Below are 26349 nucleotides of genomic sequence, written 5' to 3' on the forward strand. Positions count from 1 at the left end.
TCTATAATATTTAACCAAAGCCGGACAATGACAGTTAATGAAGTTCAACAACAAATCTAATAGCAGAATTTATGTCCTACCTCTTATTAATGGCAGCCCACGATGCATTAATGTTGTCTGTCATCAGTTCTACTTTTCTGGTGTCATCTGCTGAATAATCACGGAGCAGCTTAAGTGCCATGTCATTTGCCACATCTACATTTATTTGCCATTGTCGTATTTCTTTTGAAAATTGCTGAGGTAAAAAGACAAAGAAAAACAATAAACTTCATATCACCATAAACTGATGTTCACACATTGTATGATTATTAGAGAAGGAAATGAACAACGTATACCATCAATATTAAAAAAACCACCAAAACCCCAAACCTTTTTCAGATTTACTGGTAACTAAGGTCAGGCTCTTTAGATCCCTTTAGTCATAAGACCATAGGACTACTTCTAATCTCTGACAGGACCAAGCAACAAAATCCTAAATGCCAGATAAAATATGACAGTTCAAATTGATAAACACTGATTAGAATGTTGGTTATTCTTTTCTAAGACACAAATAGATTGATACATTATTATGCATCTATTCAAAATATCACTATTTGTGATGTTGAATTATACTGAGATGGAAAATACAGTGAAATATGTTCTATCTGTTTTTCTTTTATATACTAAAAAATAATACTGATTTGGACCTGTACTTTCAATTTTTTTTTAATTTATTTTAGTGAATTGTTTATGTAATTAGTGCCATCTACTGGAACAGTACTAAATCTGCAATACAGCAAAATACTACTGGTAAACCTATCAATATCTTTATAATGTTAATTTATGCTTCTTAGTATTAAGAAAGCTCTTTAAACCTTGGACATTTTTTTTTCCCTTTTCTCTCCTCCTCCTCCTCTCCTTCTTTTCTTCCCTTCACCTGGGCCAGCCGTGTCACTACAGAAGCAAGCCAGGAAATTCAGAATATTCATTCAGCCGGCAACCAGCTTCCATGCATCTTTCCTGCTAGTCTTTTTCTCAGAGCAAATTTCCATATAAATGCACTGAAGCTGCATATTTAATCCATAATGTATAACAATAAAATGAAAGAGCAAAGATAATCGAAGGCCTACTTGTACTTTTGTACAAGGCAAAGACTACAACTAGCCCATCAAAGGGAAAATGCAAGTAGAGAAAAAAGTTTGTATTTGTAAATAGAAACAATAAGTTGTGTGTAAGCATTAGAAGCTATCAAGAAAAACAAAACAGTAAGGCTTGGCTGTCTTTATTGCTGTGCTTTAATACACAAATCAGGAAATGTCTGCAATGAGAAAAATAGGGGTTTTCCCCCCTCCTCCCAAATCAGTGTTACTTTTGAAAACTTGTTTTGACTCAGATAAGGAATTCTCCTGCACAACTGAATTTAAATATGTAATCCTTGATGAAACAATCTAAATATTAAGTAAAAATAAATATATTTTTAAGGCTTTGTGTGCACTTATGTTTTTGTCTCAGAAGGGCTGTAAAATGATTTTGGTTAAGATTGAGACTGAAACATACTTGATCTTTGAAAAGATCAAGGTGAGGGGTTTTGACTTTTCCCCAAAACTCCTACCTGCTAAAAAGCTGCTTCAACATCTCTAGGTTCTCACCATAATTTAAAACTGAAAAAAGGTATTAGCCCTCTTTCCTGTATTATTCCCTTATGAGAGGGCAGACCACCCAATTACAGTGCAGCAGACAAACTCAGGTACTAAACCAGCAACCTGATTATCTGTTTTGAACAAGGGATCCTATTTCTACCAATCAAACATTAGGAGGAGGCTATAACTCCCCTTCCCAAAATCCATCTGAACATGTTATAGTTAAACTCACTTAAGCCAAAGCTGCCTAAACAATTTTTTTAAGTCATTCCCCTGTATTAAGTATGGAGATGTAGTCAGGACAGTTGATAATTTTGTAGAAAAACACTACCATTCCTTTGGAGAAGATATAGGCAGGTGGTTGTCTTGGAAATAGTCTCCTAATTGAGCTCATTTGCTGACAGAATGATATGCAACAAACATATAAACGTTAATATTTACACACATATAATAAAATTGATAAACCCCTCAAAAATATATTCTATAGTAATTATACATTCAGTTTTGTAGACCTTTTATAGTAAGTATATATTCTACATTTAGATCTATCCCTCTTTATTGTACTCTACCTTTCTCTTTGTTTAAAATTATGCATGCGTACTGTTACTCTTTTCCAGCCAAAGAATCAGAGCAGTCTGCCTGTTCACTGCATTACACAGAAGTTACCATAACAGTTTTTCTGTATTGTAAATTAATGGACTGTAAACTTTACTTTGGAAATGAGTTCTTTTTGCCCAGTCCCATGTGAATATAAACAACCTTATAAAACCTCCACAAACCGGGTTTTATAATAAAACCAGTACAAGGCTATTTCCAAAAGTGTTGTTCTCACCATTAACCTCAACATTAATCCATTAACTTCCTGACATTACAACACTAGATCATCCCTCAGGAAAGAAATGATGAATATAGAGAGCTTTGCCGACAGAAGCAATTTGTATTTTCTACTGTATTGAAAATTGGTGTGCAATTTTTCAGCAACTTTGAGGAGTGCATGCCTTGCTTCAGCTTTGCTCTGTGTGCAGACACTGAGAACAAAGTGTTGTGGTAAACCTTTTGACGGTACCAGAGGTGCAGTAACTCTTACCTCACATGACTATAATGAATAGTTTAGAGTTAAATTCTTGGCATTAATTTTTTGTCTTTTTCCTTTTATGTTTATAGGTCTTATTTACCTTTTAGCTACTTATGAACACATTCGAATGTCTTTTTAAAAAAAAAAAATGCTTCATTAATTTCATTTTGACTTTCTTTAAAGCATTTGCTATGTTTTGTCTGTGTCATCACTGGAATTTACTGAGTTTATTAAAAGTCTTAAAGAATTAAGGCTGTGCATTTATCAAGTTACTTAGGTACATTTATTTTTAATTTTCAATTAGAGGACACTAGTTGATGTTATTAGGAAGAAATTAAGGATCCTGTGCAATTAAGGATCCTTGATTAAAAACAAGTAAAGAAATTAGAGTTGGGCTTTCTTCTATCCCAAGATTACCCAGTGGAACAGTATAAATGACATATAGACATTCAAATATAGCAATATGTATGTACAGCATCATCCAGTTCTGAGCATGTAAATTCCCTCACTGAGCAGGTGTATATATCACAAACTGAAAAATCAGACTATCTTTCTATACTTTTTCTGTATATCTATAGCATGTTTTGTTTATATACTTAAAGAGTGTTTTTTTTTAAATCAAGGAATTAAAATTTGCATCATATTCAATAACATTAGGTTAATTGTTAATTGTTTTACTAAAATTAAAGCAATGTGTTGTCAGCCATGGAATAATGACAATGCACAAAATGCTGAGATTGTATTTCATCCTATATTGGCATACAGGGAGTGGCAAAAGAGTGACCTCCCTGCAAGAAGACGACAAAGGTCAGCAAGACAGACTGTCTTATCCACAAATCCAGGGCATAAAGTTGACCCTTTAGGCTATGCTAGTGGAAAATTGCCTTTGACCTTTGGACAGGTCTTCTTTGGGCCTCTTGAGTCCCAACAGAGCAAGGGATGTAATCTGCATGCTATTTAATTTCCTATTTAGATGAAAGTGAAATAACTGGTCAATGAAGGAAAAGCAGGAAACCTTGCCTACCTCCATTCTTCCTCTTTTCACTTTGGCCATCCCGGCTAAACTGATACAGAGGAAGAAGAGATGCCTCACTAGCTCTAAACAAAACAAAGAGCCAAGGAGTGAACTGGTGAACTTGGAAGGTTTATGCTTTCCAACGTAAGCTCAGCTTTGCATTAAGAAGAGAGTAGTTTTACACTAGCTTCTGTTCAGATGACTTGTGGATGGAAAGGACCTGAAGCATGACTGTATATAAACCTATAACCTTCAGCCTGCTAAGTTAACCATCTGCAGTCATTACTTAGTAAATAATAAAGATGCTTTAAGGGCTAAAGACTGTCTTTGGCCAGAATGTCATACACTGATTCTCTGTACCTAACACCAGTACATAGAATTTAGTTCTCAAATATCAAAAAAAATTAGAATGAAAAAAAATTGCTTTAAACCTCAGCAAGTTAGCTCTGAATTAACTTCTGATTCAAATGAATAATATTTTTAATGATCAGCTACATGTTACTTTGTTACTTTTCTTTTAAATGTCAAAAACAAATGCATAAAATTCTACTAGAAATGTCATTGGCCAAATGCAAGCCAGTTAAAGATTTTTTGTTCATGCTGGCCTTGTAAGAAAAATAAATAATCAAAAGACTGGTATTGCTGAGCTTACACCTGTGTGTAAGGATGCACTTACAGAAAAGCATTAACACAAACACTGATTAAAAGTTCCCTTAGAGCAGAGGAGAACTTTTGCATTGACTCAGCTGTCTTTAGGCAGACCTATGAAGTTTAACAAACAAATCAGAAGAACACTTGATGACTACTTTCTCACACCATGCTGTGTTGAGATACAAAGCTGACAAAATGAATATGTCTGAAGAATTTATTTAAGACTCACACTGACCTCTCTCTTTCCCTCAACACAAATGAATAGAAATGACAGCTTTATTTTCGTCAGTATAACAGCAAGAAAAAGAGAGCATACTTACTCTACATATTCAGGGGACAACATCAAAATATAAGTGTTTGGCACAGAAGCCTGGAAAGCATTTATTCTGAGGACTTGATGTATTTCTAGGTCGTTCATTTTAGATAATACTATACAAAAGAAATACAAAGCCGCTAAACTCAAAAAAAGATTTCCATTTTCCTTGGAATTCATGACCTCTTATCTCAAGCATGAACACAACAGCTGATGCTGTCACATTTGAGCAGTTTTCATGAGGAATTTGACACAATAAGAATTACTGGCAGACAAAGATAATTCCTCTAGGAAGGCTGGCACAAAACAAAGAGGAAAAAAAAGAAGGAAAAAGAAAAAAACCAAACACATTCTCCAAGACAGAGGTGGGAGAAAAGCTAGGCAAAACTAAACAAATGAAAGTAAACAACCCCAGAACTATCGAGCTTGTTGATGTTCAGATCATCTTGAGGGCACAGCAAATTAAGATGGACTAGCTGTGACACTGAAATTATAATTCTAGGCTAATGTTTGTAATTTGACACAACACGTCACTTTGGATCCAGGGTGGGATCAGAATAGCTGAAGATATTGATAGCCCAAGTGCTTCATCTCTTTTAAAGGAGGAGTAAAAACAACCTGTAGGTGTCCATTCAAAAACTTTGTTTATACATTGACATACATTCTATGAATAAGTATACTAGTATACTTTCTCCATAATTTGGGGATGTAGGAGAAGGCATATTCTAATTTCTCTCCTTGGAAAATGTTGATCCAAAAAACCCATAACTTCTTCAAAAAGCATACACTCTTAGATGAACTCATCTAAACCTCATATATTCTTGTAAAAAAGTGGACATAAAATCCATTTCTAAAACAAATATTTTCAATTATTTTCCTAGTTAAATAACTTGTGTTCGAGACATAAAACACTCCAACACAATGACATAAGACTGTGTTTGCAAAGAACTGTTTTTTTGATAATTGAGTCTTTGCAGACCTGGGACACTGACTTTGTGGAAGCTTTTGTTTTTTCTTTTAAACCAAACTCTGGGCAGAAGCCAGAACTCTATCTCTGCAGAAAGACAGTGACAAATGGGAATCCTCTGCACTGAATGACAGTAGTACACACAATCTATAACTCTTTCCAATACATTAGTGAGTGATTGCCCTTGTTTACCATAATCCACCCTTCCCAAGCAATGACCCTTATGGTACAATCTCAAATGAGAAAACTTAAGCAATTCTTAGCCCTAAAACAGTGGGCTGATGAAAGTTTTTATGCCTCTCAGGCAAGCAAAAAAAAAGTGGCAAAACTGGCTGATGAGGACCTCACCCTGCTGTTCTTCACAGCAGTTCAATACCATTCAGCTGTGCAAATAGGACTGTCTTAAGTCCCCAAATTTTAACCAGCTGAGTGATGGGTGTTTAAAAAAAATAAAATCTGGCAGGCAGGAGAAGAGGATGTATGAGAAAATATTTGTGCAACTATTCTCCCAAATAACTAAATGTAATGTTTCATTAGCATGGAGGCAGGTCAATTTAAGAGGGTGACTAACTGCTTGGTTTCAATCTTTCTTTTCCCCAATCAGAAAATGAGACATTATTATTCCAAAATAGCTGTTCTCAAAATTTATTAATGAAGAATATTCTAGTGGGAAGTGTCCCTGCCCATGGCAGGGGGGATGGAACTAGGTGACCTTTAAGTCTTTGGTCTTTATCTTTTGGTCCCTTCCAACTCTAACCTTTCTATGGTTCTATGATTATACCACCAAAGAATGGCTATTTTCATAACAAGAAATTTAAAAACTGATGCAACAGTTAGGTATATTTGCATTGCTACTTGAGGTATAGCTCAGCTATGTAATTTCAGCACCTAAGTGTGACAACGTGTGTGCTAAAATCACAAGAGCAGCCATTTCAGGTTTTTTGCAGTTAAAAACCCTGCCAAGGTTGAACCCATTGAGACTATCTTTCGGCAAATCTAAATCTTGTAGCAAACTGATTTTCAAAATATCTCAATCTCAATATAGCTTGTTACATCAGGGTTTTCTTCCCTTTTCTTAACTACTATACAGCTTCATTATTAGTGCAGACATACCAGTACTAAAGGATTTCCCAGTCTGCAGTACCAGTGCCTCAGCTGAGGCTGCTGTACAGAAGAGATCAGAAACATTTGGGTTGAAAAGCTAGGGATTTTTTTGCTGCGAGATCAGCCAGCTATTTTTTATAACTAATAAGTTATGAAAAATTTCATTCAAGAATTATGCAACACACATTTCAGACTTTGTAAGTTAATTTCTTTCCAATTTTTTTGAGGGAAATAAGGGATTAAAGAGGTAGTTCTCAATGTGCACTGTCCAGAAGTTAGAGGACATTTTCTTTAACAATCTAATTAACTCAAGCAGGAATGTTTTAATTCTCGGTACTGACCTTCAGCTCAGTGTTCTGCTTTTTCAGAGCTTCCACAGTGTAGGAGATTTCTTTCCACGACTCAAGCTTAGCTTTTGCTTGTTCAAGAACCTGCTCAGCTTCGTGTTTAGCTTCTAGCCACTGTGTTGAATCCTTTATCATCTCATGAAGCTGTTGTCTCCGGTTTTGGAGGTGTCCATGCACTTCATCCCACTGGCTCTGTATCTTTTCAACTGGTGAAACACAAAGGAAAAACAAAAGCTGAGTCACTCAGAAGTTTTTCTTTGGTTGTTGTTTTTTTTTTTTAAGAGAATAAATAATAATATTTAAATAATTCTAGAACTGACCATATTGGAGCTCTTTCACTTTTCAAGCTGCAATTGCAACTAAGTGTAGTATAATAAAGAAGAATAGATAAACTGTTCTGGGTCACACAGTATGACACCGGTACACAGCATGTGTTCCAATGTATATGCAGAAATGCCAGGTTCATGCCTCAAAAAGCATTATGTAACAGGATCACATTTGAGAAAAAGTATCAGCAATCATCCTTAATTCTTACCAAACAAACACAAGGTTTAATATTTTCTGAAGAAAAAGTGTCTTAGGGAGTTCATTAATATTAGTTAAAGATTTATTGCAAGATATAATTAATAGCTATACTTTCTTATTTCATTAAGGCACATGTTAGCACACTGCAAAGGCTGTCTAGAAAGCTTTCTCATACTTTCATATTAATTATAAAATAATAATTAGCTTTAACAACTATTTGAAAGAAATGTGATTTGTGGGAACTTGGTAATCACTGAAGTCACTGATAACACTGATAAGTGCTGACCAGAATCCACCATCAGACTCAACCATAGCAGCATAAAAGCATCGGACACCTGGTCATTCAAGCAGTAAAAGTTTGACAAAAAAATCCCCAAACCAAACAACCCAAACTCCACAAGCAATAAAATATGTGCACTGCATTAGTTAAAAGGCATTTTTTACATTTGTTTTTTTTTTTAATTTCCTGAGGTGGGTCAGCACAAACTACGTTCTCAATATTTTCTTGAAGACTGCCTCACTACATTGAAAATTCACAAGCCTTCTAGGGAAGGGAACAGAGATTCCTAGAGTACTCAGAAAGCAATTGAAATTATCATCAAGTGTTAGTTCCAGCACTGCAGGGTTGATTCCAGAGGGTGCAGGCTAAAGACTAAGGGGATGAGAAATGCTTCAGCAGGGAGAGGAAACTTCCACCTATCAGTGTTCTTCCCTCTTCCACAAAGAAGGCATAAAGATCTTTCCATGGACTCAGCTGAGACATAGAGAAAGAAGAAAACCTTTCAGCATCCCCTGCTCAAGCCTAGGGAGAAAAACCACGAACAAGCACACACAACAGCATGTTCAATTCAAAGGAAACACAAAAGAAACTGAAGAAACAGAACAGGAAAACACCAAGGAAAGTGTTTTTACTTTGCAAAGTAAATACAGCCTAAAACCCAAATACTTAATTTTAAATTGAAGAAATCTAACCCCTCCTTTTAAATAGCTGTATATGAAAGTGACAAAACAACAACTCATTTCTGCTCCCTAACTGGATGAGGATTTCTGATGTAAGCTTTAGGGTATGCTTGAAACAGCAAAGAGATTGTGGTCTACATGAAGGGTGAATAAGAGAAGTGTTCTTGAACTGCTCAAGTAAAATCTCTGTGCTACAGTTACAGCATGTGGCTCAAGGGTTGTGCTGGAGGTCTAGGGGGACAAAGACTGCACAAACACCATCCACAGTAGCTGCCACCTGTTTCTTGCAAATAACTACTCAAGTTCCTTCCCCCTTAGAATCTGAGGCATTTGGTGTGTTATCTTTTGATTCCTGATAACCTGGAGATTTTGATGCATAGCTGACAAAAGTATAACAGCTTATGTCAGCTGTCCATGAAAAAAACCTAAAAAAATGCTACATATTTTTGTCTTATTATAAGTTTCTTTGTTTTTTAGTGTGATTTATTTTTTTGATGGTGGAGATTAAGAGATGAATGAAAACTTTGTTGCAGAACTACTTCAAAAGAAAACTGGGTCTACAATTATATTTAGTCTTCATAATAGCTGCTTTTAATTACAAATGCTGATATTTCTTAAAAAAAGTAAATACATTTATAAGTGGGTCTGGTCCATAATGTCTCATGAGGTTTTTTTTAAGTAAGACATATTAGCAGTCCTTCTCTAGGGACTGTGCTTTTCTCAGCAAGACAGTTTTTTATCACATACTGTGGTCCTGGAATTCTGCAGTGACCAATTCTCCCACCCAAGAGGACAATGAGGCTGCATAATAAAAGATGTATTCAGGACATCTCAGGAGCTCATTTACACAAGTGACTATGAATACACAAGCTCCAAACCTATGAAACACATTTCATTGAGAAAATACTTGGGTTATCTCCTCAGAAAGGGAAAATAAATTCTGAAATGGACACTTAAAAAATTACATACATAACAGTTTTGTTTTATTCCAGATTGGAGTTGAAGAGTTCAGGAAGTTATTAGGTGATCTGAACAAAAAAAACAATGCAGTACTATATAAGAGAAAATATGCAGAGATAATTTACTAGAGATGCCTTTATAATTATGAAGTTATCTAGTTTAAGGCAACATAAAAATGCCTTCATTACTGTAAGTTTATGTCTTCTAAATAGTACTCACTCAATGGTTTGAATGCAGACAATTGATTGATAGGGCAATCAAAAACCAATTGATAGGGCACCTAGGATGTGGCAACCCCAAGCACAAATACAGGTTGGGCAGAGAATGGCTAGAAAGCAGCCCTGAGGAGAAGGACTTGGGGGTGTTGGTGGATGGGAAGCTTAACATGAGCCAGCAATGTGCACTGGCAGCCCAGAAAGCCAACCACATCCTGGGCTGCATCAAGAGAAGTGTGGCCAGCAGGTCACGGGAGGTGATTCTGCCCCTCTACTCTGCGCTCGTGAGACCCCACCTGAAGTACTGTGTCCAGCTTTGGAGTCCTCAACGCAGGAAAGACATGGATCTGTTGGAACGCATCCAGTGGGGGGCCATGAAGATGATCAGAGGGACAGGCTGAGAGAGCTGGGGTTGTTCAGCCCAGAGAAGAGAAGGCTCTGGGGAGACCTTATAGCAGCCTTTAAATATCTGAAGGGGGCCTACAGGAATGCTGGGAAGGGACTGTGTCGGGAGGTGCAGTGGCAGGACAAGGGGCAACGGTTTTAAACTGGAAGAGGGTAGGTTTTAGATTAGATACTAGAAAGAAATTCTTTACAGTGAGGGTGGTGAGACCCTGCAACAAGTCGCCCAGGGAGGGCGTGGATGCCCCATTCCTGGAGGTGTTCAAGGCCAGGCTGGACGGGGCTTTGGGCAACCTGGTCTAGTGGGAGGTGTCCCTGCCCATGGCAGGGGAGTTGGAACTAGATGATCTTTAAGGTCCCTTCCAACCCAAACCATTCTATGATTCTATGAGTCTATGATTTTTGAATAACAAAAACCCTTAAGTCTCTAAAGTTTAAAATGGGGATTCATTTCCAAAATGTACTGAAAAACACAGTGTAAATCAGTGTCTCTTAAGGATGTATTTTGCTCCTGTGGGTACTCTTTAGCGGGATGTTTCCCACAGTAGGAAAGATGAATACCATTGAAAGATTTATGCCAAACAAAAACATTCAGAAAATCCAATTTGAGTGTATATTGTGTTAGATCTGATCCCAGAAACCCATGAACCCCTATCCTGCAGCTAATGAATTACTGACTGCAGATGAGAAGGGTCAGAGAATTGTTATTAAATAATGTTGTTGTATAGCACAAGACAATTTTTTAAATATTCTGAGCATCATGTTTTTGTTTTTTTTTTTGCAACGGCACTGGAACATATAAAAGGTTTTCTCTGGCTTGGTACTATGAAGATATTAAAGATTGTTTTATAATATAGCAATGAGGAATCTCAATAGAAAGTTCTTTCAGGATAAGACTCTGCCTCGAGCCTTGGAAGGGTCATTTCTGCTGTCAGGACTTTATGAAAGCAGGGAGATGAAATAAGAAATAGAGTTTCAAAACTAGAAAAATAGAAGAATCAATGGCATATGAAGCAATAGTTCCAGAAAATAATTTGCCCAAGTTTTGGAGAACTAAAGAAAAAAAAAAATGGATCACTACTCCTTACCTTGAATTTAAGGCCTTCAATAACTAATATTCAGTAAATTTAAAAAATTATATAAAACAAAAACAGACAAAAGGCTATTCCAAAGATTACAAAAAAATCATGAAACCTACGTAAGAATATTTAACCTGGCTAAAAAAGAAAAGAAAAAATAATGTAATTGTCCTTACTGCACTTGATTATAATAGTCTATCTGTGGTGACTACACATTGAAAACATGCAAATAAACTGAACAAATGTGGCACTATTAATATCACTACAGCACAGGAATTTTAAATAATTTGTAATGACAACAAAAGCCTTTCTCCCAATAGTTCAGTAGTGTATAAAGCACCTCAGTTTACATTGTTCATTATAACCAAGTCCTGCGACTTCTCCATTTCAAAGACTACTTTTTTTTTTAGTGTGGCACTCCGACATGTATACAATTTTTAGTAAGTTATTAGACACAATAGCAAAGCAGAAAACTGCATTTAAAGCAATCAAACACAAGATAACTATTTTTCAATCTGATTATCGTTGATTTAGTACATTGAGGAAAGACTAATCTCAGTGAAGGAGTCTGCTGACTTAAGATTCAGTTTTATTTATTAGCAAAATTTTTATACTTTTTTTTTCATACTCTAACAAAGAAACCACAAACAAAAAATAAATATCTTTGTTAGGAGCTCATATCATTGATAAGACAAATATAACTCTCTTCACTGAGTGTTTACAGTGGAAACAACAGAAAAGGAGTCTGAGAAGAAGCTGTCAGTCACAGCAGAAATAATGTTCACGCTGCTGTAAGTTACATTTAGCCTATGCAAAGATGAAAAAAAGCAACCATTCCATGCTAGTTTGGAAAGCCCATTGAATCTAATACAGACTCCAAAAATAGTGAACAAGTAAATGAATAGCAACAGAATTTCTGAGACAGAAACCCTCCACATACCTTGCTCAACAAATTACCTAAACTGCACTTATTTTGCTCTGTAGAAGAGTGCTTTACAAAAGCATTACTGTCAATATATTGACATTTTTCTATAAAAATAATTTTTTACTATAGGTTCATAGACTTGAACACTAGAGGAACTAATGCAGAACCTGATGCAGAATATAACTGTAGAACAGCAGAATTATGGACAGTTATAATTCATGTTATCAAAAGAAGCTACTGATGCACTGATATCCCTTAGCTGGAAAATGAAAATAATTCTATATGCATCTTTGAGTGTTTCAATTTACTTATACTTTGCAAGAATGATCATGATGAAAAGACACATTGAGCTTGAAGTCTAGCCAATTCTGAAAAATAACTTACGAATAGTCTCATATTCTTAAGGTTTTTTTCATGCTTCTGCTTTGTAACAATATGAAACACCCAGTGCACTGAAAGAAAAAAACTGAGTAGCCTTTAAACACTATGGCTGTACAGAATTGGCAGTCACTGGTAAACAGAATGAAAGCATGAGGAAGGAAAAATTTTACACTCTGCCATTTTGTACCAAATTCAGTTGTCAATGTTAAGTATAACAGGTTAAAAAATTCTTAGTTGAGAACGTTGTACTGCATTCACCTAGAAGAGTCCATCAGATTGGATTAATTTCTGCTCAAGCTGCAGTCCCATAATATACTTATATATGTTCTGGATAGCTAATTGTTATGTATTTCATCTTAATCCATATAAAATTTAGTTTACATAAACTTTTATGGCTGCATATAACACAAGTTTTCCCAATCCTAAAAATTTTAAGTGTGTCTTAGTAAATGGTGAGCAGCTTTAAGCAGTAAAATTTCCCACGGAATAGGGATAAACAAATTATGAGGAAAAAGAGATGTTTTTCATAGGGCTACAAGATCATTCTGAAGGCACAACAACAATGCATTGCATGCATGGCTTTCTGATTCATTCTGAAGGCACAACAATGCATTGCATGCATGGCTTTCTGATAATTTCCAATTTTGGCTCAGTTTTCTGCAAACCACATGCGTGGAATCACAGTCTTTTGTCATTTGTCTTATCTTGGGGTTACCTTGCTTTTAATAATTGTACTAAGCAAATAACCCTAAACTAACATCTCTTTTTTTCTAGGAAAAAGATTCAGTTAAAGTTCTCAATTTGTCAATTATTTCTTGCTGAAAATGCGCTACCTTCTCTTCTGCTGCCTTCCGGATCAGGAGCTGTCTGACCTGAGTATCATTCTTCAAGAAGTAATCAATTTATTACAGTCTATCATACAACGTCCCTTGACAAAACTGCGCCAGCTCTCTTCTTATAAACAATTGTGAATCTGTGAGAGACTAGGAATACATTTGGATAGTAGGCGCAGTGTCAAAAGAGGATAAGTGTAAGACATTTCTTCTTTAAATGCTGAAGTACTTCAGGAGTTACAGGAACAGTTATAACATGTACTAAGTTGCTGCCTGTAGGCTATCATTATAGAGTGGAGCTGGATAGGACAGAGTACACAGTAGAGAACAGTTGGAGCCATCCTACTCAGACAGTAATTTATGCTTCATCTGTCTTTTTTTATCTTTTCTTGTAAAGCAGTATTTCTCTTAACCTTTTTCAGAGGCTTATAAAAGTCATATTTCTTAAACAATGACCTTAGAAAGTTATAGCAACACTTTAACTAAATATGTAAAAACACTAATTATGTGTCATCTAAGACATTTTATGCATGCCTTAGATGATCAGTAATGTGACGAGACAATTTAGCCAATAAACCCAAAATTATTGTTGAGGTGGCAATATAGAATATGTAGCTTAATGTGAATTTGTCATTTATGCCAGTAAAATTTCAGATGTGGCTTTTATGCACCATTAATCTATTAAGGTATTTTTGAAAGATTTTTTCTTATTATATTAAAAAAAAAAGTCTGTGGCTTACAAAAAATTAGGCAAACCAGAAAGTATGTGCTCAAATTAAGCTGCACATAAACAAGTGAATGAATAATACCTGGGAAGATGGAAAGAAATGTAATCCTTTATACTACTGTGCAATATTCTAGTTTCGAAGAAGAGATAGATGACATTACAAAAGAAACTAGGAAGAAGCAGCACTTGCACCTTTCATTTGTCTTTTTGGGGTGATGAACAGCAATGAAAATGTACCTGAAAGACCCATAAAAGCATGAAATTTGCAGGAGGAAGAATGTCACCTTCCTTGGCTTCTCAGAGACTAAGAATGATAGGCAGAGAGATTTCAACAGATTTAAATGTTTTTTAGAAGCATGCACAATCATAATCTCATTTTGTAGTTTGATAATTTGGAGGGTAATTAATTTTCCAACTATTGCAACTCTATGATTTAAATTTGTTTTGTTTCACTAGAGTAAGCCTATTTTTCTTTTATCTGAAAATCACTTCCATATGATCAAACTAATGAAGGTCACTCTGTTCCTTTAGAAGTGTCAGATCAAATGGAATGAACTGAAAACTGTCAAGTGGTTTCCGCTAGGCATCAAGTCAATAATTCTTCAGCACTGTGAAGCATGCTTTATACTTTGCTATACAGAGTGGGAGTCAGAGACCAGACTAAGCTGGTAGCACATCTAAAGAAATCAGTTTCTTATAACAAGAAAAAAGCAACTTCCATGACAGAGCACTGAGAAGGGCATGCCAGAGCTTATTATTTGGAAAACAGGTCCTTCAGAAAGCATTCACTAGTTTTTATAAAACTATTTATGTACATAACATTTATCACCTCTCAAATGAAGTCTTCATGATAATTTTTTTTCACTAAATAAAAAAGGAAACAGATCATGATATGCATGACGTGGAAGAGCACTTGCCTTGCATTTTAAAATGTTATACAATCTGTAGAATTTTTATGTGAGAAATAAACACCCTAAAGAGAGGTAATATTCTTCAGGACTTAGTATGAAATAGGTAACAAACCTAAGTGTAGTTTTGCTAAAAACCTACAGAAAAAAGTAAAAATATGTATATGCATATATACACAAGTATTGACTAGGGAGATGGATAGACAGATTAGTGAATGAACTTCTGATACCTCTCTATCGCTGTCAGAGCCTTAAGAAGTAAAGTAGGACATTTATGGAGAAATGGACTGCCAAAGTCAGTCCGACTGCTCAGGCAGGATGCAGTCAACAGTGATTCTTCTGCAACTCCAGCAGCAGGATCCATGTGGACAAGCCACCAGAAGTTAATTAACTTATTTTTTCTGCAGAGACTCACATATTTGGATGATATCAAAAACCTGACCTTTCAGTAACATGTACTAGCTCAAAAACTAGAGGGTTCCTTTGCTTAATCATCTTTCAAAATGTTTGTTTTATTCAATTTCCTTTGTTGTAAGTAGAAAATAGCTACTGCATTATTAAATTTAGCTACTTTCTTAAATATTAATCATATAGTTATGAAGACTTACATTAGATTTATATCTGATATTTAGACTGATGGGAGGTACTCAAAGAGAAGCCACAGGATTATGACTAATCTGATTAAGTAGATAAGTGAATATGTAAGTAAACCAATCATTTATGTTTCAAATTTGTATAAAAGTTTTCAAAGAACTTAATATGAAAAAATAATTAATTTCTGGCTTTTTAAAGGAATGTAATTATTAATTAGAAGTGACTAGGCATTTTAGTATTTGTCTTTGCCCAAATGTCCGTTGATATTTTTTTCTAGGATTCTGGTTACTTAAGCTTTTAGAGGGAAAATAAATTATAATTATGAATCTAATTCTTGTTCATGGATGATAGCATTTGCAATAATCAACGTACCTACAAAATTCTAAGAAAAGCATTTTCAGAAGAAATATGACTTGTCTGTGCCTGAATTTAAAAATGGGAGATTAAATTAGTGAAATGATATTCTACTTTCTCTGAACATAAACACGAATGCTATTAGCATTATTAAAGTACATCAGCTTTCATATACTAAAGCTTTCATAGACTTCCATACTTACTGATGCAAAAACATAATGGTAGTTCTGGCATTTTAAGTCTTGAAATGTGTGAGATTCATTACCTAGCTAATGAAGCATACAGGCAATGAATTTCAGAATTCTTAGTACCACATAACTTTGTGTTGCCATCATACATTCATATTACACCTTATAATTTGATGCCATCAGCCTACTAACTCCTACTGAGTTTAGGCTGAGACTTGCTTTTCAAATATTGCATTTGTTAATCTGTGCACTGACTTGCTTTGGTTTTGATTTAATAGACCCAGCTCTAACTATGCAGGAGATCTTTGAGTACCAAAATACCTAGAAAATGAAAATGGACTTTGGATTTCTGCAAATAAGTGAATATCAGACTCCAAGTTACTGAAGCAAAGTTTTGCATAGCATTTATATTTCTATTTTCTTCATGAAGCAAAATAATTTTCTCAAGAGAACCTCCACTCCCCACAAAAGACATAAATCGAAATTCAAAGTCTGCAACTGGCTTTGATTCATTCGACCATGGATAAACAGCAAATCTCTTCCTTCTGTTATTTGACATTAAATATTATATGAGCTATCAGAATAACATCACCTAAAAGCTAAGCTTTTGTTTTCCAGAACTCAAAAATCTCAAATCCTTACTACTGTAATACTCACTAACTAAGCTGCATCAGCAAGGTTAAACTGGCACACTTTGTGCAATGATCAGTAACCAACACAGTGGCTCCCATTTATTGGTCTTAACTCTGAGACTATCTGCTGGACTACAATTGCTCTCTACAGTATTCCATGACTAGGAATTATGATCACAGACTATTTTGAATCTTTTGCTGTGCCTCTTCGGACAATGCTAAATCTGCACAGTGATTCAATTGCTGTACCTCCACGGCACGTGCCTCTCAACGGAGATCAGCTGGTATACGACTCGAGAGCTCTCTTCACTCACCTACACAACAGAAAGCAGGGGCCTGGCAACAATACCACACTTAGCTCAGCGGGCAAACCAAAAACTGCTCCAACTTTTGGTCAGCCCTAAATTGCTCAGGCAGTTGGACTAGATGATCGTTGTAGGTCCCTTCTAACTGAAATACTCCTTTTCACTTCTATATTTTACTACAAAGCTTAACATCCTGCTTACAGGAAAACACATAAAATGGAGCAAAGAAAACGTATCCAATAACCAGATGAAACCATTACTGTTGCCATTCTAATATAATGCAGCAGTGAAGAAAGCCAAGTGTCAAAAGCTCAAAAATTCAGAGAGTATAATAAGGGAAATGTAATGAATATTCTGCAATATTGTTATATTTCTTCATCTGGAATACTGCACTGATTTCTACACTTAAGAAGACATAAGCACAGTCTGACACTTCCAGGAAAAATTTCCATGGCATAGGCATTTTCTCTACTGTACACAAGTTCCCATCCAATTAAAATAAAATTAAATTAAACCTTTTCTAAATATTCTGTTTCAGGTTTTAAGTTCCACCGAGCCCCAATGCCACCACTTTCTCGCCACATATCATACGGTTCAATATCTACTGTCCTTTGCTGTTACTCAGCTAGACATTGTCTAGATCACTCTTTATGGGTCACTTTCTCACCTATCATGTAATAGGCCTGATGACAAGAAAGATGAAATATGAGCAGCTAATCTCCAGAATTTGTATGCTATTTGCCCTTACGTCCCTTTTTGGCATGGTGAAGGCTGACACAATCCTGTGAGCATTGCTAAACACAGAGTGAAAAGCTTCAGAGTCACCATTTTCATATGTCTATTGTACTGAAAAGTGTAATAAAATTAAATTATTTGAATTATCTACAGTATTTCATAAGTCACCATAATAATGGTTTGGTATACATAACAAAATGAAACCACCAGCTGGTGCAACCACCCATCAAAGTCTCAGGACCTCTCACACAGGCTAAGACGGTGGTTACTCAGGTTGGACTTACAAAGGAGCTTAGGGGCTGTACAAAACATTGTTTTTGTTATTGGTTTACTGCCAACTCCAGCAAAACTAAAGCCATGGTAAATTTATATTGAGGATAGCCAAAATAAAATCCATAGGCCAAATGTACTCCAGGGTGCTTAACTAGATTGTCTGAGAACAACTGCAGATTCCAACATATTCTTTGTGCATTGCATTCATTTCAGAAAAAGATAGGACACAATATACACCAAAATCTGCATTTGCCTGATATCACTGATTATGTGGCATCTAAATTTAGCCTATAATCTCTGTAGAGCCGGACCTTTGTTTCCTGTTTGCTCTGTAATTACTACAGAAAATTATGCTCTGGCATAAATGAATATATACTGTTCTGACACAGTTTTTAAAATAACTGTGGATGTTAAATATTGCCCATCAAACTCTGGATGAAATGTCAGTGGAAGAGTAATGTGATCACATTTTGAAAACTCAGTTTCTGAACAATTCCTTTTTTGTTATTTCCATTTATTTTCATTTTGACTAATTTGTTGCAACACAGCTAGTCGGTCTCTTACACATGGCTCTTCTGGTTTTATCGTCATGGATAACAACAAAATAAAATGGATATTTTTACTGTTTACATATCTGCTTCTGGTCAAATTTACAACATTCTGTGCAAGCTACTATTTCTAACACAGTAGTACCTTGAAATACTGGCCAAAACAATGAAGTCTAAAGTTTGACATATTCAAACAAAACAGGTTAAAAAACCCTAGTCCTCTGAACACACATGGCAGAAAAAAGCTGAGAGACAAGACATATTATCCCACCTTATCTTGGTAAAGAACCAAACATATGAAATTAAAAGACTTTTCTGGAATTACAAAGAAAGTCTGTAGCAGATCTGGAAATTAAATCGAGGTCAACCTCACCTCTGATGATATAAGAAGTTTGCTCTTTCTGTATTTTCATTGATCCCTGCAGGCAAAAAAAACCCAAAAACCCATACACTGTCACACAACAGACCTCAGGCATAAGGAATACTTTAGTGTTTAGTGGTTGGCAGGGGGCTTCCACTAGGAAGAAAAATGAAGAATAGCAAGTATTCCTCAGATGTAATCATATATTTGCAAGGAAGGAATAAAATACCCTGCTTGCTTTGTTGTGGTAGTCTGCCTTACCAGTAGGCTCCCTCAGTTTTTGCAAACATTCTCTCTCTACTTTCCATCACTTGTACGAGGGTTTCGCTTGATATCCTGGATTTTTTTTTACTCTTATCTTACCTCTTGTTTCATTGAGTAACATTACAGATGCAACTAAATTAATCCCTAGTCCAAGTTTTATACTAGCATTTGGTTGCTAGGTCCTGTCCCAAATAAATGAAAAGATGATTACTCGTTCCCCTACTTTGCCTCCAAGGATGAAGCATTTCTATCACTTTCAAAGCAATATGTGACTTCTCACTGACAAAAGTCACCCCGTGTGGGTAGCTGTCAGAGCACTGCACCTTCGTTGCTGATAGTAACATCCCTCTCAGTCCACTCCAAGATGTTTCTGGCGTGCGGTGCTGGAAGCACAGCCAGTGTTTCTGAGCAAAAATCAGCAAGGTGGAGGCACAGACCTGCCCCATTTCTGCTGCTGCAAACAGCAGAGGGTTTATTAAACTCAAGAATTCAGAGATATCTCAAATGGTATCTAAGAAGCTGATAAGATCAAGCCTAAGAGAAGAAGTTAACATCTAAAAGTAAAGACTATAGTTTGGCTAATTTGTTTTCCAGATGTCTATGCATTACAACCAGAAAACTAATAGGATGTTTCCTGTTAAAAGCTGTGAAAACAACAACAATGCTTCTGAATAGGCCTGTGCAACCACCTCTAAATCCAACAGAGTTTTCCTTCATTACCTGCACTACAGACCCCTGGTCTGAGCTACTACAGCAATTTTCACAAGTCCAGTCCTAGTAAGAGGAGGTGAGCAGGAGGCATAGCCAGAGTGAAAGGCCAGTGCAATGCCACTGAGTAAACAGAACAGGGAGCAAGCAACAGAACAAGAGCAGAAGCAACACAGAAATTAGTTAAACTGATCACCTAAACCAGCATTTTCTACATGGGGAAGGGAAGGGGAAGGAGAGGAAATGGAGGAAGTACAGAAAGGCAAGTAAAAATCATAGAATCATGCAATGGTCTGGGCTGGAAAGGACCTCCAAAGGTCATCTAGTCCAACCTTCCCAGTCAGCAGGGACACCCCCAACTAGATCAGGTTGCCCAGGGCCTCGTCGAGCCTCACCTTGAATATCTCCAGGGAGGGGGCCTCAACCACCTCCCTGGGCAAACTCTTCCAGTGTTCCACCACCCTCATAGTAAAGAACACCTCTAAAATACACCTCTAGGAGTCCTTGTGATTTTCAGGAAACAGCCTGTGAGCTCTGCTTGTGCCATATGCTGCCTGGCAGCCATGGCGGCTGCCTGACCTGCTGCAGCAGCTCGGGCAACATTGGCAGCACACCCCTGGCTGTGGCCTGTGGGGTGCCCAGGCAGGAGGAGGTCATGACCTGCCCTGTGCTGGTCACAGGTGGTCCCAACCAGCTCTGAGACCAGTGGTGCCTCTGCCCAAAGGTGCTGCAGACAGGTCAGCAGCAGGCAGAGATAAAAGGCCCAGTGGGAGGCTGGTGAGGAAACACAAGAGAGAGGCAAGGAGAAGAACGAAGAGGGACGTTGGGGGAAACAAAATGGAGGAGACACGTGGAAGGGGACACAGCTGGAGGTGCACGCTTGGAAGGAGGCACTCACAGCAGGTCCTGCCACCCCAAGCAAACCCTCTCAGCCAAGGGCCTCCACAGCTTCCAGTCTCAGAGGTAGCTCAGGTGTCTTTTCATAACACCACATGGCATTCTAAAATGGTTTTCACAGTTTCAAATAGAAAAGGTTAGGTCCTCAGTGTTTTTACAGATTATTAAAATCACCCCTAAAATACGTAGAAGTACAAACATGAAAATGCAACAAGTACATGTTAACTGTGAAAAATCGATCAAATGGTGTTGGCACAGATGGCAGCAGATGTGCAACAGCACAGCTCCTGGCAACTTCTGTACTTCAGGGGCTTTCTAACAGATTAAACATCTATGAAAATTTCATCATTCCCAAAAGTGCTAACCACTCATTAAATTCTGTCATCTTGCCCAAGTCTAAAAACAAATGAAAAATCCAAATTACTTTCTAATCAATTGCTGACATCTATTCTGACAAAAGATATATTCAGATATGTGATATCATCAAGTCCAGTAATAAAGAACGTCTGCATTGCAATGTGAACATTCACAAGGGGAACTCCCGCAAAAAGTACATCCCAATAAACAATAAAAAAAGGTAGCTAAAATCCAGGAAATTAAATATTAAAAAAACCAAGTAATTCTTTCAAGTTTGTATAAATTGACAACATCAACATTTAAAAGTTCAATTAAAATAAAATTATTAATTAAAGTTATTACCTAAAAATATTAAAAATGTATATAAGGACAGTGAAAACTAGGAAGATAATGAGGTTTCTTTGGGTAAATGGGATGCTTTTGTTAAAAATGGAACTTAATAACTCCCTTAAAGAAAGAAGGGAATGCATTCAAACCATAAGACTTTCAAACATCAAACATATTAAGTAGTCTTAACATTTAGCAAGAAATACAAAACTTCTACCCACCCCCCCCAAAAAAAAAAGTCCATGATCTTGAGCAAATACACACACAGATTTTAATGTTAGAGAGTAACTTCATTGATTGCCCACATGGACTTTTTATAAATACAGTGATGGAATTTCAGCAGTAGACAGGGAATTTGCATTACTTACAAAGATAACTTTAACTTTGAAAAATAATCCTTAAAGTGTAGAATGCTAATGCAGTTATTTATAACAGGCAGATGTTTTGCTCTCTTTCCCTCTTGGACCCTGATCACTTTGGGTATTTACTTGCAATGAAGATGGGCCACAACTATGGTATAAGTGGCATAAATATTTTTAATGGCAAATTATTAACACTACTCCTTTTATCACAGAAAATTGACTGAGTCATTCCAGTATTGCACAAAGAGAAAAACAATTCCTTTCTTGTTACCTGGCTGCTACACAAGTCAATGTAACATTCTTCTACCACTGACAAGAAGTAAGTCAAAACTCTTCAGCGTCTATTATTTTCAGACTTTAAATTATTTTTTATAAATATTAATTAATATTTGTAAAATGAGATTGAATCCAATTTGGAAATCCAATGTAATTAAAACCAGAATTTTTTTTCTATCAGTGTCAGTGGGGAGTCTCACATTAGATTTTGTTAAATGTGCTGAAATCTAAAATAAGTCAAGGCTTGCTTTCCTAAAGAGCTGCAAATTCTTGGTAGCTTTAGTCTATTAAATGTTTCAAAAAATAATGTTAACACTTCTCTAATTGTTTAAGATATGAAAGAAGGACTTTGTATCCTGAGAAACACTCTCAATTTACTTCACATTTGCATACCATTAGATTATTAAATATTCTTCTTATGGGCATGTTACTAACAATTTCGGAGACAACAGAGTGAAAGAGTAGGAGCTGCAATCTTATCCCATGTGGCAGTTCCTTACCTTCTCTTTACATCTTGCTTGTAACAGTTTTGCACGTAAGTTCGCGTGTTGCTGTAGCTACTGAGACACTGGTCTCGTTAAACTAAAAAAAAAGAAAGCTCCTTCATATTGAAGATTTCTATGAGGACTAAAGATTTTCACAAAGACATTAGGAACAAAGACAGGCAGTTACATAAAACTAGTCTGTTAAAATATGACTCCCCTTGAGCATAAAAGAAGGAAAAGATGCCCCTAACAACACTATTAATAGGACTTATTGTAGTAGGGGAGGAGACAATAGTACTTGGGGAAAGGAATTGCTCGCTGACAGCCTGTAAACAAGAATTTCTGTCATTTCATATCTGCTCATGGTTCTGGGCAACACTTAATTTCATTTAACTGGTGACTGGGTAAGTTGAAGGTGAGGGGGGAGGGGAAGGGAAGGGTTGAAGAGTTATATAGTTTGGCCCTTTTACTAAAATCACCTCTACCCCTTCAGTCTCCAAACGTTTTAAAAACAGCAGAGTAAATTGCAGAATATTGAGTAGGCTTGAATTTTCTTGGCACTATAAATTAGAAGAAATTTTTTTCTGTATTCTGACTGACCACCTCTGTTGATTAACTCAGTCCCTAAATGATCATCAACAGAAATTAAAAAAAGACACAAAGCAGACTCAAACACCATCTCTCCCGCAATGCCATATCAAATCCTTCCCTGAGATAGAGTGGGAAGTGTATTCTCCTTCTGTCAGGTGATAGCACATCCAAAATCTTTTAACCAGTTAACTTCACGTACCCATGGCTAGATCATACAATACTATGTTAGTGTGAAGCATCCTCCTACCAAACCAGGTTTTCCCTACTCAGGGTGGGTTTGGGTTCTGTTTTGGGGCTTTTGTTGGGGTGTCTTGGGTTTTGTTTGTTTTTGTTTCGTTGGCTGTGGTGGTTTTTTTTTTTACTTTTCTGGGCTTAGTCAAAATTATTTAAAGTCTTTTAAAAAAATTTATTTCCATATCACACTTGCTGAAGGGTCATTTCCTGCAGCACAACCTTAAACTCCTCACTGGAGTTTATCTTTGCTGTTCACAAGCTCACAATAAGCAGAAGACTCACTTTGTGGTCATATTTTCCTGGTGGAAGATTTGGTCAACTATTCTGCTCTCCTAGCTGTTTTGGAGGACAGATGACAAAATTTTACTAACACTTATGATCTGGGCAAAATCTATCCAACACAACAATCCTGGGGTGCCTGTTCTACAACACAGACCGACTTCTAGGAACATAAAGCTTATAACATTCTTATGTATTTAGAAGTAGCTGGTCTAGAACTAGCCAGCTATGTTCCACCTGAATTACCACACAACACAAAATTTAGTAATTACCTAACTCTCTTCACAGGCTTGAGAGTGTAAATAAGCTCTGAGCAAGCCACCAGCATTGGTATCAACTAATACACTTAGCAGCTCCAGGGCTACAAAAAAAACCTGTGCCACTTTTACTCAATAATATAACCAGAAATGGAGGAAGGTCACCTTGTAGTCTCACATCCTTTTTGGGAGCACTACAGCACCTGAAGTAGGCAGTTTAGATCTTGCCCTTTGGCCACTCAGCCATATGCTTCTAGTATATATAGCCTGAGAAGTGATATATAACTGTAATTCCCCGACCACTCAGACATTTCTGGGGCGTGTTATTTCCCATTCTTAAAGGGCAACTCTCCCCAGTGTTCCAAAATAACTTCTTAACTCCTTCTTAAAATGTCCCGTAACTATCTTACAAGTCCTCAAGCAGCAGATCTGTGTCAAGGAAGCAGTTTCAAACGATGTAACCTTCTCAGTAACATGCTATCCATTTCAGAGATAGTTTTATCTTATTATTGACATTTCTTTAACAACAAATGGTTTCTCCCTTCACTCCTTTTCATGGCACAGAGTTCTCATAGGAAAAACAAGGTTTCAGCTATAAAGTACATCAAGATGATTAATGAACTTTGCATCTTTATGACAAAGGAAAGCTATTACTTGGGTTCTTGAGAAGTTCTTGAAATATGTGAAATCCAGACGCTAGAATACTGGCATTTATTCAATAATTCCACTTAGGAATATCAACAAGACAACTGGGCAAACTGCATATAAGTACAGTTTTCCCTTACGCTTTTCTTTTAGAGTCTTGGTGACTAGGAGTTTTACTACTGGATGACAAATTCTACATTGTATCAATTTGGTTTTTTTAAGTGGTAACTCTTTATTTGTATTCAATAGCTCTAAGAGAAAACCACATGGATGGCAGTACAATGGAGACGGCTATTTTATTAAGATGCCGAGAACAGTATAGCTGTAATTCACTGTGGAGTTACCATACATTTTGTTGTGAAAGTGATGACAAGTTGATGATTTTGCCATAAAACTGTCAAATCCAGCAAACTATTCAATAAAGGCATTTTTATGGAGTGGCACAGAGACACTCAGGCTCTTTTCAGATTAGTTCAAGCACAGCTCTCCTAACAACCAATTATAATATATAGCTTTTCTTTTTAAAAAAACAAACACACAAACAAAAAACCAAACAAAATCCACCCCAACCCAGACAAACCAAAACGAAACCACAATATCAAAATAGCTCTTCTGAAGGCATCTTCTATAAATTATTCATACATTTGTGGACTTAGTTTTAAAAACTGCCAAATAAAATTTCAAAAGGAATCATTTGGTCCCAACATGTAATTCTTGATCAAAATAGTCTTCATTGAAATGCTGGTATTTATTGCTATTATTTATGTATTTAGTGTAATGGAACTTAATTAATCTCCCAAGTGATATTTTGAGAGTTCACTACATTTCACACAATTGAAGAAAGATGTGTGTTACTTTGGCTCCTTATAATCTTGAAAGGGAGATTCTTTGGTCAGTAAGAGATTATTTCTTCATAGAGTTCTATAAATATTCATTTTCATACCTCCTCTATCACTTACACAGCCAGAAACCACATTAAAAAATTGGCATGCAAATTGCTAGCAAAGTAAAACCGCAGAAAGGTTATTCACTATTATCTTTTGCATGTGTGTGAACACAGCAGTAGGAAGGCATGCTATTTAAAGTTTCTTACATTTCCAGGATCTAGCAAGATCTAACACAGCCTTTGTAATTACTTTGGTATTTCTAAGACTGTAAATGTGTTTTTATTATCTCTCAATATATTTCTATATTGACATGTTTCCAGCTATTTGTATTCTATACATAGGAAATGATGGAAAATAAAAGGAATTTTCAAAAGTTTAATTACTTTATTATATTCAAAGTTGCTTATAAACTCATTCAACTTAAAGAAACAGCATTTTTGTCAGCAGTAAAGCAGAGTATTTTGGAGCTGTGATGCATTAAAGAAAAATGTTATAATATAGCATATGGTTCTGATAGAACAGAATGCTTTATCAAGGACATTAAAAGAGCAGAGATGTACCTTGCTTTTTCCCACAAACTTTCCTCATAGCTATATAATTATTATTCTTGTATATAAGTTGTAAACTATGATTTACACAGAATAAACAAAGATTTGAGTATAACATTATGTAAAAATAACACAAGCTTTACTTTATAGAGCCCAGGGCTGTTTGCATAGTATAGCTCTTGCATTTTCATATGGATAATAAAGTAAGGGTGGGGAACAAAGGTTCAAAGGAAATA

The 26349-nt window shown here is 36.2% G+C and overlaps 1 protein-coding gene across 7 annotated transcripts in view; it reads right to left on the minus strand.

Moving 5' to 3' along the window:
• DMD (dystrophin) overlaps positions 1–26349 on the minus strand; it is a 1195780-nt gene that overhangs the window by 298501 nt on the left and 870930 nt on the right. For all 7 annotated transcript variants that reach the window (XM_014954058.1, XM_014954055.1, XM_014954053.1 and 4 more), the window contains 2 exons: positions 7086–7297; positions 81–235 (listed from right to left, as the gene is read on the minus strand). In XM_014954058.1, coding sequence (XP_014809544.1) covers positions 81–235; positions 7086–7297 — 367 coding nt within the window. The remainder of the gene's footprint in view (positions 1–80; positions 236–7085; positions 7298–26349) is intronic.

Source organism: Calidris pugnax, unplaced genomic scaffold (assembly GCF_001431845.1).
Source record: "Calidris pugnax isolate Ruff unplaced genomic scaffold, ASM143184v1 scaffold246, whole genome shotgun sequence".
Lineage (NCBI taxonomy): Eukaryota > Metazoa > Chordata > Aves > Charadriiformes > Scolopacidae > Calidris > Calidris pugnax.